General features: G+C 45.6%; 1 protein-coding gene across 1 annotated transcript in view; it reads right to left on the bottom strand.

Moving 5' to 3' along the window:
- Positions 1 to 16,499, bottom strand: part of OSBPL11 (oxysterol binding protein like 11) — a 103,206-nt gene that overhangs the window by 47,757 nt on the left and 38,950 nt on the right. Inside the window, exons 5-6 of the mRNA XM_068246246.1 lie at positions 15,452 to 15,531; positions 4,227 to 4,406 (exon numbers count right to left, since the gene is read on the bottom strand). Coding sequence (XP_068102347.1) covers positions 4,227 to 4,406; positions 15,452 to 15,531 — 260 coding nt within the window. The remainder of the gene's footprint in view (positions 1 to 4,226; positions 4,407 to 15,451; positions 15,532 to 16,499) is intronic.

Raw genomic sequence — 16,499 nt, 5'->3', positions numbered from 1 at the left:
CACAGTACTACAAATATCAGCAGTAACACTGCACAGTACTACAGATATCAACAGTAACACAGCACCGGTACTACAGATATCAGCAGTAACACAGCACAGTACAACAGATATCAGCAGTAACACAGCACCGGTACTACAGATATCAGCAGTAACACAGCACAGTACTACAGATTTCAGCAGTAACACAGCACCAGTACTACAGATATCAGCAGTAACACCGCACAGTACTACAAATATCAGCAGTAACACAGCACAGTGCTACAGATATCAGCAGTAACACAGCACAGTACTACAGATATCAGCAGTAACACAGCACCGGTACTACAGATATCAGCAGTAACACAGCACAGTACTACAGATATCAGCAGTAACACAGCACAGTACTACAGATATCAGCAGTAACCCAGCACAGTACAACAGATATCAGCAGTAACACAGCACCAGTAATACAGATATCAGCAGTAACACAGCACAGTACTACAGATATCAGCAGTAACACAGCACCGGCACTACAGATATCAGCAGTAAAACAGCACAGTACTACAGATATCAGCAGTAACACAGTACAGTACTACAGAAATCAGCAGTAACACAGCACCAGTTCTACAGATATCAGCAGTAACACAGCACAGTACTACAGATATCAGCAGTAACAGCACCAGTACTACAGATATCAGCAGTAACACAGCACCAGTACTACAGATATCAGCAGTAACACAGCACCAGTACTACAGATATCAGCAGTAACACAGCACCAGTACTACAGATATCAGCGTAACACAGCACAGAACTACAGATATCAGCAGTAACACAGCACCGGCACCAGAGATATCAGCAGTAACACAGCACAGTACTACAGAAATCAGCAGTAACACAGCACCAGTACTACAGATATCAGCAGTAACAGCACAGTACTACAGATATCAGCAGTAACACAGCACAGTACTACAGATATCAGCAATAACACAGCACCAGTACTACAGATATCAGCAGTAACACAGCACAGTACTACAGATATCAGCAGTAACACGGCACAGTACTACAGATATCAGCAGTAACACGGCACAGTACTACAGATATCAGCAGTAACACAGCACAGTACTACAGATATCAGCAGTAACACAGCACAGTACTACAGATATCAGCAGTAACAGCTCCGGTATTACAGATATCAGCAGTAACACAGCACAGTACTACAGATATCAGCAGTAACACAGCACAGTACTACAGATATCAGCAGTAACACAGCACAGTACTACAGATATCAGCAGTAACACAGCACAGTACTACAGATATCAGCAGTAACACAGCACAGTACTACAGATATCAGCAGTAACACAGCACAGTACTACAGATATCAGCAGTAACACAGGACCAGTACTACAGATATCAGCAGTAACACAGCACCAGTACTACAGATATCAGCAGTAACACAGCACAGTACTACAGATATCAGCAATAACACAGCACAGTACTACAGATATTAGCAGTAACACAGCACAGTACTACAGATATCAGCATTAACACAGCACCGGTACTACAGATATCAGCAGTAACACAGCACGGGTACTACAGATATCAGCAGTAACAGCTCCGGTATTACAGATATCAGCAGTAACAGCTCCGGTACTACAGATATCAGCAGTAACACAGCACCAGTACTACAGATATCAGCAGTAACAGCTCCGGTATTACAGATATCAGCAGTAACACAGCACAGTACTACAGATATCAGCAGTAACACAGCACAGTACTACAGATATCAGCAGTAACACGGCACAGTACTACAGATATCAGCAGTAACACGGCACAGTACTACAGATATCAGCAGTAACACAGCACAGTACTACAGATATCAGCAGTAACACAGCACCAGTACTACAGATATCAGCAGTAACAGCTCCGGTATTACAGATATCAGCAGTAACACAGCACAGTACTACAGATATCAGCAGTAACACAGCACAGTACTACAGATATCAGCAGTAACACAGCACAGTACTACAGATATCAGCAGTAACACAGCACAGTACTACAGATATCAGCAGTAACACAGCACCTGTACTACAGATATCAGCAGTAACACAGCACAGTACTACAGATATCAGCAGTAACACAGCACAGTACTACAGATATCAGCAGTAACACAGCACAGTACTACAGATATCAGCAGTAACACAGCACAGTACTACAGATATCAGCAGTAACACAGCACAGTACTACAGATATCAGCAGTAACACAGCACCTGTACTACAGATATCAGCAGTAACACAGCACCAGTACTACAGATATCAACAGTAACACAGCACCGGTACTACAGATATCAGCAGTAACACAGCACCAGTACTACAGATATCAGCAGTAACACAGCACAGTACTACAGATATCAGCAGTAACACAGCACCGGTACTACAGATATCAGCAGTAACACAGCACAGTACTACAGATATCAGCAGTAACACAGCACCTGTACTACAGATATCAGCAGTAACACAGCACAGTACTACAGATATCAGCAGTAACACAGCACAGTACTACAGATATCAGCAGTAACACAGCACAGTACTACAGATATCAGCAGTAACACAGCACAGTACTACAGATATCAGCAGTAACACAGCACCTGTACTACAGATATCAGCAGTAACACAGCACCAGTACTACAGATATCAACAGTAACACAGCACCGGTACTACAGATATCAGCAGTAACACAGCACCAGTACTACAGATATCAGCAGTAACACAGCACTGGTACTACAGATATCAGCAGTAACACAGCACCGGTACTACAGATATCAGCAGTAACACAGCACAGTACTACAGATATCAGCAGTAACACAGCACCGGTACTACAGATATCAGCAGTAACAGCTCCGGTATTACAGATATCAGCAGTACCAGCTCCGGTACTACAGATATCAGCAGTAACACAGCACAGTACTACAGATATCAGCAGTAACACAGCACAGTACTACAGATATCAGCAGTAACACAGCACAGTACTACAGATATCAGCAGTAACACAGCACAGTACTACAGATATCAGCAGTAACACAGCACCTGTACTACAGATATCAGCAGTAACACAGCACAGTACTACAGATATCAACAGTAACACAGCACCGGTACTACAGATATCAGCAGTAACACAGTACAGTACTACAGATATCAGCAGTAACAGCTCCGGTATTACAGATATCAGCAGTAACAGCTCCGGTACTACAGATATCAGCAGTAACACAGCACAGTACTACAGATATCAGCAGTAACACAGCACAGTACTACAGATATCAGCAGTAACACAGCACAGTACTACAGATATCAGCAGTAACACAGCACAGTACTACAGATATCAGCAGTAACACAGCACCTGTACTACAGATATCAGCAGTAACACAGCACAGTACTACAGATATCAGCAGTAACAGCTCCGGTATTACAGATATCAGCAGTACCAGCTCCGGTACTACAGATATCAGCAGTAACACAGCACAGTACTACAGATATCAGCAGTAACACAGCACAGTACTACAGATATCAGCAGTAACACAGCACAGTACTACAGATATCAGCAGTAACACAGCACAGTACTACAGATATCAGCAGTAACACAGCACAGTACTACAGATATCAGCAGTAACACAGCACCAGTACTACAGATATCAGCAGTAACACAGCACCAGTACTACAGATATCAGCAGTAACACAGCACCAGTACTACAGATATTAGCAGTAACACAGCACCAGTACTACATATATTAGCAGTAACACAGTACCGGTACTACAGATATCAGCAGTAACAGCTCCGGTATTACAGATATCAGCAGTAACAGCTCCGGTACTACAGATATCAGCAGTAACACAGCACAGTACTACAGATATCAGCAGTAACACAGCACAGTACTACAGATATCAGCAGTAACACAGCACAGTACTACAGATATCAGCAGTAACACAGCACAGTACTACAGATATCAGCAGTAACACAGCACAGTACTACAGATATCAGCAGTAACACAGCACAGTACTACAGATATCAGCAGTAACACAGGACCGGTACTACAGATATTAGCAGTAACACAGCACTGGGTGAGACGCTCAGAGACCCTCACACTACATGTTCCACAGACTGATTGGGGACAGCAGGCAGATTGATGTACAGCCAGCTGATTAAGGCACACTATACATACATAAGGAAAGAATGCCCCAATCACCACTCTCACCTCTCTGACTTCTCCCAGGTGGTCCGGCTGTAGGATCTGCAGTTTGCGGCTGGCAGGCAGCGATCGGTGAATGTTGAAGAAAGCGTTAGCGTTCTGACTGGGCCGGCGCTGGGATCCCGGAGAATTACCACTTCCCTGAGAGGCTAACGAGAAGCTGCGAGACTTCAGAGGAGGATTATTCTGCAGGACGAGAGGAAAGAGACGGCCAGATGAGACAGTTTGTTTACATCCTGTGCTGAGCAGGCTAACAAGACACACACCTTGAGAAAGCAGGAGCTGTCCAAGACACACACCCTGAGAAAGCAGAGGCTGTCCAAGACACACACCCTGAGAAAGCAGGAGCTGTCCAAGACACACCCCCTGAGAAAGCAGGAGCTGTCCAAGACACACACCCTGAGAAAGCAGAGGCAGTCCAAGACACGTCCCTGAGAAAGCAGAGGCTGTCCAAGACACACCTCCACAGAAAGCAGAAGCCGTCCAAGCAGGGTCGGACTGGGCCACAGTAGTACAGTTTTTTCCCTCGGTGGGCCCTGCCTCCAGGTCTCTGGTGGGCCCCCCCACCTTGTCTGACAGAGCTCCAATTGCTGCCTGCAGCACAAAAATTCTCTTCTCAGTGCTGTAATCACTCATGCTGAGAGCAATGGAGTAGCTAAGGAGCTGTGGGCCTCGATGCAAATTTTACAATGGGGCCCCCCAAGCACTCTATACATAACAACTGATACGGCACACCAAAACCTGCCAATGGCAACTACAGTGTCAGAGGTGCAGGGGGATGGGAAAAAGCTTGTTAATGATTACCACTGTTCAAAGTATCTATAGAAGTGATTATTATGAGCACAGGACCAAGGAAATACTGTAGTTGAGGGAGGGCCCTTCGGGGCCCCTTTGGCCCAAGGGCCCCAATGCGGTCATAACCTCTGCGGTCGCAACCTCTGCAAAGTAGGACATTACTTTATATTGAAGGAGGGGACTCTATGCAAAGTTTTGCTGGGCAGCAGTGTCTCTGAATTACAATGTACATTTGTCCCAGTCCATATTACATCATGACCACGCCCACCTTCCGGTGCATTGTCACGTCCTTTTTACACTGCAATCATGGGATGTGTGGGCCCCAGGTAGAAATCTCTTTGGTGGGCCCCCCGTGTCCCAGTCCGACCCTGCGTCCAAGACACGTCCCTGAGAAAGCAGAGGCCGTCCAAGACACACCCCCTAACTAAGAAAGCAGAGGCCGTCCAAGACACACCCGAGAAAGCCGAGGCCGTCCAAGACACGTCCCCGAGAAAGCAGAGGCCGTCCAAGACACACCCCCTAACTAAGAAAGCAGAGGCCATCCAAGACACACCCCGAGAAAGCCGAGGCCGTCCAAGACACATCCCTGAGAAAGCAGAGGAAGTCCAAGACACGCCCCCTGAGAAAGCATAAGCCGTCCAAGACAAGCCCCCTGAGAAAGCAAAGGCCGCCCAAGACAAGCCCCCTGAGAAAGCAAAGGCCGTCCAAGACAAGCCCCCTGAGAAAGCAGAGCCCGTCCAAGACACGACCCCCGAAGAAAGCAGAAGCCGTCTAAGACAAGCCCCCTGAGGAGGCAGAGGCTGTCCAAGACACGTCCCCTGAGAAAGAAGAGGCGGTCCAAGACAAACCCCCTGAGGAGGCAGAGGCTGTCCAAGACACGTCCCCTGAGAAAGAAGAGGCGGTCCAAGACAAACCCCCTGAGAAAGAAGTCGTCCAAGACACGCCCCCTGAGAAAGCAGAAGCCGTACAAGACACACCCCCTGAGAAAGCAAAGGCCGTCCCACGAAACGCATTGGTGAGCTAAATATTAATCTTATTTCCCCCCACATTGCACACACTTTAACAAGTCCCCAAACAGTGGCAGTCACGTGACTACTGCCTAACGCCTTAAACCGACAATCGTGTATTCCTCTGGGCTGGCTGTGTGGGGTTATCTGAAGGGAGGTGTGGCCAAGCTGCTGCTCACCAGCCCTCAGGATCAGAAAATAAAAAGGGTGTGATAGTACTGAGACTAAACCACTCCCCTATAGCCTTTTATGGATGCTGGCAATGGGGCATGATGTTGCAGGTGGAGGGTGGAATTTGGAGGGGACATTATCTCAACCAGCTTGGGTGAACCAGTCTGTCATTAACTAGAGCCTATGTGGGCCTGAAACCTAAAAGGACAACTGTAACAAAAGTGATATGGAGACTGCCATATTTATTGCCTGTTAAACAATACCAGTTACTTGGCTGTCCTGCTGATCTCTTTGGCTGCAGTAGTGTCTGAATCACACCATAAACAAGCATGCAGCTAATCTGTCAGATCTGCCAATGTCAGAAACTCCTGATCTGCTGCATGCTTGTTCAGGGGCTATGGCTAAAGGTATTAGAGGCAGAGGATCAGCAGGGCTGCCAGGCAACTGGTATTTCTTAACAGGAAATAAATATGGCAGCCTCCATATACCTCTCATTACAGTTGTCCTTTAAGAAACAGAGGAGGTGGACTAAAAGAGACAATAAGAAAGTGTAGAAAGTCAATACCCCAGGTTGTCCCCACTCAGGATATCATCTCGGATGGGGGGGGGGGGGGCAATGGCTGTGTATCACAGTGCCAGTGTGCCCATCTCAAAGAGGTCTACCTTACTGGAGAAGCCCAAAAGTGTAACATGTCTGAAAAAACATATATAAAATGAGAAGGTAAGATGTCCCTTCCCTCGCTGAAGCATTTTCTGAGAACATTTCACAGGTAATATTCCTGCCTCCCTCGGTGGCGATTATGAGCGGCGCTACCACTGATTTGTGGCCTGACAGCGGGGAAGGGGGGAGGGAGGACCTGAGAAAGCGGGAAATTACCCACAAAACCCTTCAGTGAGGTCTAATTCTGACCACCTCCAGTTTTACCACCTCCATGCTGTATGAAGATCTTAATACTATGAGCAGATTGTCACAGTCACAGAGATGAAAGAGATGGGCCCAGCTGCTAAAATACCCTTTCTTGTGGCTGGGTAGACACAAGAAAGCTTACAGCAGTGGGGGGAAAGATGAGCCTGACAGCTGTTTCGCAGGGACTAGCGCTGCTTCATCAGAGACTGCGAGACTATGAGCAGGTTGTGTAGGGAAGCTCTCATTCTACATGGAGATAGTAAAATTGGCCAATCAAAATTGGATGTGTGTTTGCACCTGAATGCTTCTGGCCTTCATAAGTGATGTGAGTGCCATTGTAATTTCCCACTTGAAATTACCTGCAGACATCTCATAGATCAGGGCGGCTCTGGTGGGGTGACAAGAAGTGGTGGACAATGCTGTTCTGATCATCACGTTTGGGACAGTTTCTGGAGTGGGAGGAGTTAGGATGGAGAACAATGGAGTCGGCCAGGGCTCAGACCAGATGATCCAGAACTTTGCACCTTTCCCTGACACACTGGGGGGGGCGGAGTCGGCAGATATCTGAGCCGTCGCACACACCATAGATTCTTGACACGTCACCTCAGCCGAGAAACATCGAACGTGTGTATGAAACCTAACTTAGGAGCTTGTAGCTTCTTTATTGTACTATGTGCATTGTTCATTTCACACAATATTTAGGCAAATATGAATTACCGCACAGCAAGTCAGAAACAGAGACAAGTGTATCCCGCCCCTCCCCCCATATCCACAATACACGCAAAACAGTAGCGAACAACAAACGGGGGTTCCAACTGAGTATAGTAAATACGAAGGAGGCACTCAATGGGCTTTCAAACTTGCGTTTTATTAAATCCCAGTAATACTGGTAATAATATTACTGGGATTTGATAAAACGCAAGTTTTAAAGGCAATTCAGTGCCTCCTTCGTATTTACGATATTGATATCGTGTGTGGAGTGGTGACCTGCACTGGCTACTTAAGGTGGCCACACACCATACAATTTTTTAAATACCTGTTCAATTTAAGAACTGCAATCAATTTCTCTGACTAATTGTAACATTTCAAAAATCTGACCAATGTACCACACACCTATGTTCAATTTTTCCCCAAATATGATAAAAAATGAATGGAAACTCTGACAAAATTGCTAGGGTGTGTATATTAATACATCCACAATCTAACACACACCATACAATCTTTAGAAAGATTGAAGAAAAATATCTGGCATTCTGGATCGATAAAAATCGAACAAAAGGGGAAATCTGATCAGATTTTTCAGTCGAATGAAAAAAAAAAAAAGATTCCAATTTTTTTCCTGGAGATTCGATCGTTTTTAGCGAATTGCCGTAAAATCGGATCATTTTATTGTATCGTGTGTGGCCACCTTTAGACTTGATCAGGTCAACGTCTACAGGAATCCGCTGCAGATTGCTTGTTGTGGTTCCAACCGAGTAGTATCTATATAAAACATAAGTGATTTTATAGTTCATAAGAGGCAAGGCGTGGCAATAGCCACAGCAGCTGCTAAAGGGTCCCGGGAGCAGAGGGGCCCAGCGGGTACTTAAAGTATTCACCATTAGCTTTCTTGTATTCCTCCACCCTCTGACAATGGCCTCAATTCACTAAGATCATGCTGGAGATAATAAGGCAAGAGAAAACTTACCTCCACACAGTGAGAGAGTTATCTTATCTCTTCATTCCTTACGATACCTCCTCTGTAGTTAATTTACCTCCTCTGTAGTTATTTTCACATGCAGTTAATGAACAGCCTGTCTATAACTCTGGAGTTATTTTAAAGATTAGAGAGTTAACTTAAAGACAGAAGAGGTAACTTTAGGTTTAATTCAAGGAAGAAAAATAGCGTGTGTGTGTGGCACAACCCTTATAACTCAACTAGAGTGACAGATGACCTCAGGCTTTGTGACCATCCAGTGCCCTGTTTGTATGCCGCTTGCTGCTGTCAGAAAGTGCCACCCTGGCGTGTGCACTGCTCTGAATCAGAAGAAAATCATCACAGCATATTGTACGAGAGGAAAAGGATGAGCGTGCACCTTCCGTCCAAATACGTGGTTTATTGGCACAGTGGACTAGCATGTAGTATTGCAAGCAACTAAATAAGGCATACAGAAATGTGCTGGTGATAACTGCATAGTCAGCATACTCTTACGTGTCCCGAGTCGTCAGGGAAACTGGTGCTGGAGGTGGGTGCTAGGTGATGAGCGGTGGAGCGACGGCCGTTTCGCGTCTGTACGACGCTTGGTCACGCGAACCACTGTAAACACGGAAGCGGACGCCATGGATTATAGCGGAGACTTGCTCCGCCCCTTCCGCTGAAGCGCCCCTTCTAGGAAGCGACGTCAGCGGAAGGGGCGGAGCAAGTCTCCGCTATAATCCATGGCGTCCGCTTCCGTGTTTACAGTGGTTCGCGTGACCAAGCGTCGTACAGACGCGAAACGGCCGTCGCTCCACCGCTCATCACCTAGCACCCACCTCCAGCACCAGTTTCCCTGACGACTCGGGACACGTAAGAGTATGCTGACTATGCAGTTATCACCAGCACATTTCTGTATGCCTTATTTAGTAACTTTAGGTTTGCCTGAGGTAAAATGTTTCCTGAATACTACATGCCTTATCACCATGGTAACAACTCTAGAAGAGTTATTAAAGACAGGAGATAAGTTTAGTGAATTGAGGCCATTGTCTCAGAGCCCCTGAACTATGTGCAGTGTGGTTGCATGAGAATGTAAATTGCCCAATTATCTCATATCCATAGGGTAGGGTCTGGTATAATTGCTTAAAGGATGCCTGAAATGAGAGGGACATGGAGGCTGCCATATTTATTTCCTTTTAAGCAATATACCAGTTGCTTGGCTGCGCTGCTGATCTATTTTCAAGCACAGCCACACTTCAGCCATTCCACCGCAAGCCAGAGCTGCTTTCAGGAGCAGCTAGAGAGGACTTCAGCCTTGTCACCAGCAGGTCACTGCTGCAACACTAGGACTTTCCATTTCTCTCTTCTGTCATCCTTTCCCTCTCTCTGCGCTATCCTGTATCCCACGGATGTACGAGGACACCGGAATGGCTGCAGAGCAGTTGAGCGCCGAAATTACGGTGGGTGTGGCAGCTCCGCTCACATAGCACGCGGATGACCCCTCTGGTTCATCTCTACTATGTCGACGTGCATACGCCTTCTCTATGCATATCAATCTGTGTAATGTGCAATTACATGTATATTCTTCTGTATGTTAAATTACTTCCATCACCGACCCTGTATGTACCAAAAATACTTCAGTGTACAACCCCTATTGTACTTGGTAAAATAAATGATTTTGATTAAAAAAAGAAAGAAAAAAATCACGCCAGAAACAAGCATGCAGCTAATCTGGTCAGATCTGACAATAACGTCAGAAACAGCTGATCTGCTGCATGCTTGTTCAGGGGCTAGGTCTAAAAGCATTAGAGGCAGAGGGTCAGCAGGACAGCCAGGTAAATGGTATTGCTTAAAGTGTACCAGAGATGGCTCACTAGCGCTTATTTATACTTATGCTGAGCTTCCTCCAGCCCCTGAGCAGCGCTGAGTCCCTCACCGTCCTCCTTGGCCCCTCCATTAATCCGCTATGACTCCCAGTAATCCGGGCAGTCGCGGCCTTCTGCGCATGAGCGATATTAGTACTGCACAGGCGGCTCCAGGGGACGTGAATGCTGCGGGGGGCACGTGCGCGGGAGCGCAGAAGACCTCAACTGGCGGCTACTGGCCGGATTACTGTCAGTCTTAGCGACAGGACAGAGGGGGTGGGGGGATCGGAAGAGGACAATGAGGGACTCAGCGTGGCTCATGGGGCAGGAGAAGACCCGGGTGAGTATAAAAGAAGCTTAATGTACCATCTCTGGTTCACTTGAAAGGGAAATTGAAGCGAGTAAAATTATTTCAAATTATGTAGCTGCAAATGAATATTACATACTAACCTCACCGTCAGTTCCCCTCAGAAGCTCACCATTTTCTTCTTACAATTATCCCTTCCATTTCTGACAATATTTTGTCATAACTGAAATATACCAGTTGCTGTCAGTTATATATCAGCAGCTGTCAGTTACAACTGAATGTGCAAGGTAATGTTCATGTTTCCCTGTGGCTCAAGTGGGTGATGTTACAGTGTAACAGTGTGCTGCCCAGGAAGCTGTTATGGAGTAATGGCCATTTTTCAAAATGGAGGATGGAGAAATCCATTGATCACAGAGGACAAATGGGATGCAGGAGAGGAGAAAGAGATTGATGAGTAGACGACACAGGAGGTAAGTATGACCTGTGTGTGGTTATTTTGACTTTTTATTCTCACTTCGGTTGTCCTTTATGAGTGCCAACATGAAAGTTTTGCTATGGGGCCACAAGATCTCTATCTATGCCACTGATGAAAGGGATACATAAAACCTTCAAAAAACTTCTTGTACACAATAGCAGCAACAGTCACGGCTCAATGTAATCACTGTATGGCCTGACGTGAGTTCCACATCTCAGGAAATGGGTGGCCCCTTCTTCAGAGGCAGAGTTACTGCACACACAATAGCCGAGACTCGCCAATACTCAAAATAAACATCTACACATGATAAAAAGCAACTGATAATCCATTAGTACGCCTGGCTGATGACAGAGTATGGGTGTGAAAATATATAATGAACCAAGACCGGCAAAACCAGATCACCCAGCAGAGGGAAGATCCCATTGCCGCCGGTTATAGCTATATTTAGGCACAGGCACCTGGCAGAGATCAGTACAAGAGGAGGGCACTATAGTACAGGTTTGGGTTGAGCACTTCAAGCACTAGCTGCGGTTGTGGCAGTATATCGACGCCCTGCATGAAGACTGTTTCCCTCTCAGGAGCGTATATATATGCCTCCCGCTCGCCACACACTCCTGGGTTCTCTACACCGATCGTTAAAGGGGAGGAGAATGAAATGGAACAGAGTTCACATTCATTGATCTAAGTCCCCGTGTCAATGGTCGCCGGTATTAATAAGATGCCTGTGGTCATTGTAACAAACTGAATTCCACAGGCACACATTCCTGTTCCTGTGCTACTAGTATGCAGCAGGAAGAAAATGTGTGGGAACATCTTGTGGCCAAATAGTACAAATTACCCCTACATACATATATTTCAATAAAAAGACCCACACATAATTAAAATCAACTCCTAACCTCCCACACTCTCCCATAAATACCCAAATAAAACTTTTGGATAAAAGAAAAAAAAAAAAAACCTTAGGGACTGAACTTTTTTTTAATATGTATGTCATGAGGGTATATTACTGTCATTTTTGAAAATATGGGCTTGTAAATAGTACTGGTCACAAAAATGAAAAAATACACCATTATTTCAAAATAAATTATTGTTGCCATACATTGCGATAAGAACATAATTTAAATGGTGTAATAAATGGGACAAATGGGCAAATAAAATACACGAGTTTCAATCAGGGTAGCATGTTTTATTTTAAAACTATAATGGCCGAAAACTGAGAAAAGGATTTTTTCCTTGTTATTCCCATTAAAATGCATCTAGAATAAAATAATTCTTAGCATAATGTACCACCCAAAGAACACCTAATTGGTAGCGAAAAAAACAAGGTATAGATTATTTAGTTGAGATAAGTAGTGATGAAGTTATTGGCAAATGGATGGAAGGAGTGCTGAAAGGTGAAAATTGCTCTGGTCCATAAGGGGAAAATCCGTCAGTGGTGAAGTGGTTAATCTTCATACTTCCTGCTTTTACCTTTTGTGAAACCTCAGCTTTCTGTAACAGAGGTGAAATATTTCCCTTATATCTGTTGGTCTTTATAGATGAGAGGACTATAATATTGCCTGACACTCGAGCAGGAGATTTTCCTATATGTTCTGTGCATTTTATTAAAAGACATCAGAAATGAGAGGGATATGGAGGCTATCATATTTATTTCCCATTAAACAATACCAGTTGCCTGGCTGTCCTGCTGATGTATTTGGCTGCAGTAGTGTCTGAATCACATACTTGAGACCATCATGCAGCTCATCCAGCCACACTTCAGTCAGAGCACCTGATCTGCTGCATGCTTGTTCAGGGGCTATGGATAAAAGCATTAGACGCAGAGGATCATAAGGACAGCCAGGCAATCTGCTTTGTTTAAAGTGGAGCTGAACTCTTGCACAGGACAGAAGGAAAACACAGAGAAATGCCCCCTGTGTGTATTTAGAGAGTTTCGCCTGTCTTATCCCCCCCTCATCTGTGACTAATCACAAGTTGTAATTTCATCTCTCAGCTGTGTCAGCTCAGGAATCTCCTCTGCCTCGGCAGAGCAGCTAATGTGTAAACACAGGATGTTAACTCTATGTCAGCTTCCATGAAAGCAGGAAGTAGATGCACTGGAGATTTGTTGCAGGATTTGTATCGGCTGTAACAAAGAAATGTTTTTCTGTAAAGCTTATTATGCTGTTGCTTATCTTTTTAGAGCAGAGAGGAAGTTCTGGGTTCAGGTCAGTTTTAAAGAGTAACTGTCGGGCATGAAATAAAAAATCAATTCTTTATTTTTACCTGGTAAACCAGTAATAAGGATGCTAACCAGGCAATTCAAAAGTTAAAATCTCTATTACTTTTCTTGTTGATAAATGATCATTCCCCAGTTTACCTGACTCTTATTTGGTACACACAAAATTTGATACACAAAAAGGAAGTTGCAGGGCATGCTGGGTTGTCTTTTTTTTGCTTCTCTACTTCCCCTCAGACATAACTAATGCAGCCTGATTGGCTGAAGCCTCTTTCCCTCCTGTTTTCCCCTCCCGCACCTCTGTTTCTCTCTGATTGGCCAATATTTCTCATGCTGAGTCAATGCACTTTTTATAGTAAAGGGCGGGCAAATCAGGCAGAGGGGACTGAGGGCGGATATTACATCACGACTGGCTTCAAAATGGCCACAGTAAATATGGAAACTGTCTAGAATAGGATTCTATAGTTTTCCTTTATAAAATTCACAGGAATCATAACGTGGACAGTGCAATACATGTGTTATGTACGGTAAATAGAGCAAGTATTTATCTACTTATATATTTGTTTTTTTACCTGAGATAGTATGGCTGACAGCTCCTCTTTAACAGGAAATAAATGTCAGCCTCCACCTCCCTGTCAGTATTCTGATGTGGATGATTGCGGGTGGCGTTGGTGAATGTATTATAAAGTGCCGCAGTTATATGCAGGGCAGACAGCGGTGTTTGGATGATTGCGGGAGGCGTTGGTGAATGTATTATAAAGTGCCGCAGTTATATGCAGGGCAGACAGCGGCGTCTGGATGATTGCGGGAGGCGTTGGTGAATGTAATATAAAGTGCCGCAGTTATATGCAGGGCAGACAGTGGTGTCTGGATGATTGCGGGAGGCGTTGGTGAATGTATTATGAAGTGCCGGGAGGCGTTGGTGAATGTATTATGAAGTCCCACAGTTATATGCAGGGCAGACAGCGGCGTCTGGATGATTGCGGGAGGCGTTGGTGAATGTATTATGAAGTGCCGCAGTTATATGCAGGGCAGACAGCGGCGTCTGGATGATTGCGGGAGGCGTTGGTGAATGTATTATGAAGTGCCGCAGTTATATGCAGGGCAGACAGCGGCGTCTGGATGATTGCGGGAGGCGTTGGTGAATGTATTATGAAGTGCCAGGAGGCGTTGGTGAATGTATTAGAAGTGCCACAGGTATATGCAGGGCAGACAGCGGTGTCTGGATGATTGCGGGAGGCGTTGGTGAATGTATTATAAAGTGCCGCAGTTATATGCAGGGCAGACAGCGGTGTCTGGATGATTGCGGGAGGCGTTGGTGAATGTATTAGGAAGTGCCGCAGTTATATGCAGGGCAGACAGTGGTGTCTGGATGATTGCGGGAGGTGTTGGTGAATGTAATATGAAGTGCCGCAGTTATATGCAGGGCAGACAGCGGTGTCTGGATGATTGCGGGAGGCGTTGGTAAATGTATTATGAAGTGCCGCAGTTATATGCAGGGCAGACAGCGGATTCTGGATGATTGCGGGAGGCGTTGGTGAATGTATTATGAAGTGCCGCAGTTATATGCAGGGCAGACAGCGGCGTCTGGATGATTGCGGGAGGCGTTGGTGAATGTATTATGAAGTGCCGCAGTTATATGCAGGGCAGACAGCGGCGTCTGGATGATTGCGGGAGGCGTTGGTGAATGTATTATGAAGTGCCGCAGTTATATGCAGGGCAGACAGCGGCGTCTGGATGATTGCAGAAGGCGTTGGTGAATGTAATATGAAGTGCCGCAGTTATATGCAGGACAGACAGTGGCGTCTTACCTTCCCGATGGCCTCGGTGTGGTGCTGGGTACAGATCTGCAGGCGGCTCACCCAGTGCTGGCGCTCTTTGGCATCGGAGGCTGCAGAGAACAGACGTGAATATAAGAGGTGCAGGGAGGGCAGTCGTGCAGATAATGGGGTGTGACGCCCCAAAACTGAGAACAACACTGTAAGTAGCGGCAGCAGTCCAGGATCCTGGGGGATCAGCTACATAACACACTGTCTGTATCTAACCCCTCTGGCCTCCCCGCCTCTGAAGAGGATAAAACCACTGGGAAAAGAGGACCTGTCACTGGAGGGAATTGCATCATTCCATACCACAACTGAGCAACAGCAATTATGAGGAAAAGCAAATACACACCATGTACAGAGGTGAGCGGAATATGGAGGCTGCCATCTTCACTCCCCTATAAACAATGCCAGTTGTCTGGCTATCATGCTGAGCTGGTGGCTTTAGTTGTTTTTGAGTCACAATGTTAGATTAACTATACCCTCCACTAGGGGGAGACTGTCTGACCCCAATACTGACCCTCCAGCCCTTAACGGTGAAGGTGTGGGATGAACTATACTGGACCCTCCACTAGGGGGAGATGCTACCTGACCCCAGTATTTCCCACCCCTCCCCCTTGTAGTGATCGCCCCCGGTGGCGTTGATGGTGAAGGTGTGAGAGGAACTATACTTAAAGAGGAACTGTAACCAAGAATTGAACTTCATCCCAATCAGTAGCAGATACCCCCTTTCCCACAGGAAATCTATTCCTTTTCTCCAATAGATTATCGGGGGCTCTGTATGGCTGATATTGTGGTGAAACCCCACCCACAGTTTGATGTCATGACCAGGGTCCTGACAGTTTCCTGTTTGTGAACTTCATTGCATTGTGGAAAATAACAGCTGTTTCCAACTGCCAAAAAAGCAACCAGCATCTCCTTCCACTGACATCACCTGCCAGCAGTAAAGATGTCCCCATGTGATAAATTGAGAATGTAAATCGGAGAGGAAATATTTTACAATGGGCAAACCCTGACTTTATAAACATTTATAAATAAT

This window comes from Hyperolius riggenbachi, chromosome 7 (genome assembly GCF_040937935.1).
Source record: "Hyperolius riggenbachi isolate aHypRig1 chromosome 7, aHypRig1.pri, whole genome shotgun sequence".
Taxonomy (NCBI): domain Eukaryota; kingdom Metazoa; phylum Chordata; class Amphibia; order Anura; family Hyperoliidae; genus Hyperolius; species Hyperolius riggenbachi.
Note: the sequence above shows the minus strand (reverse complement) of the source record. Positions and strands in the feature narration are given on the sequence as shown.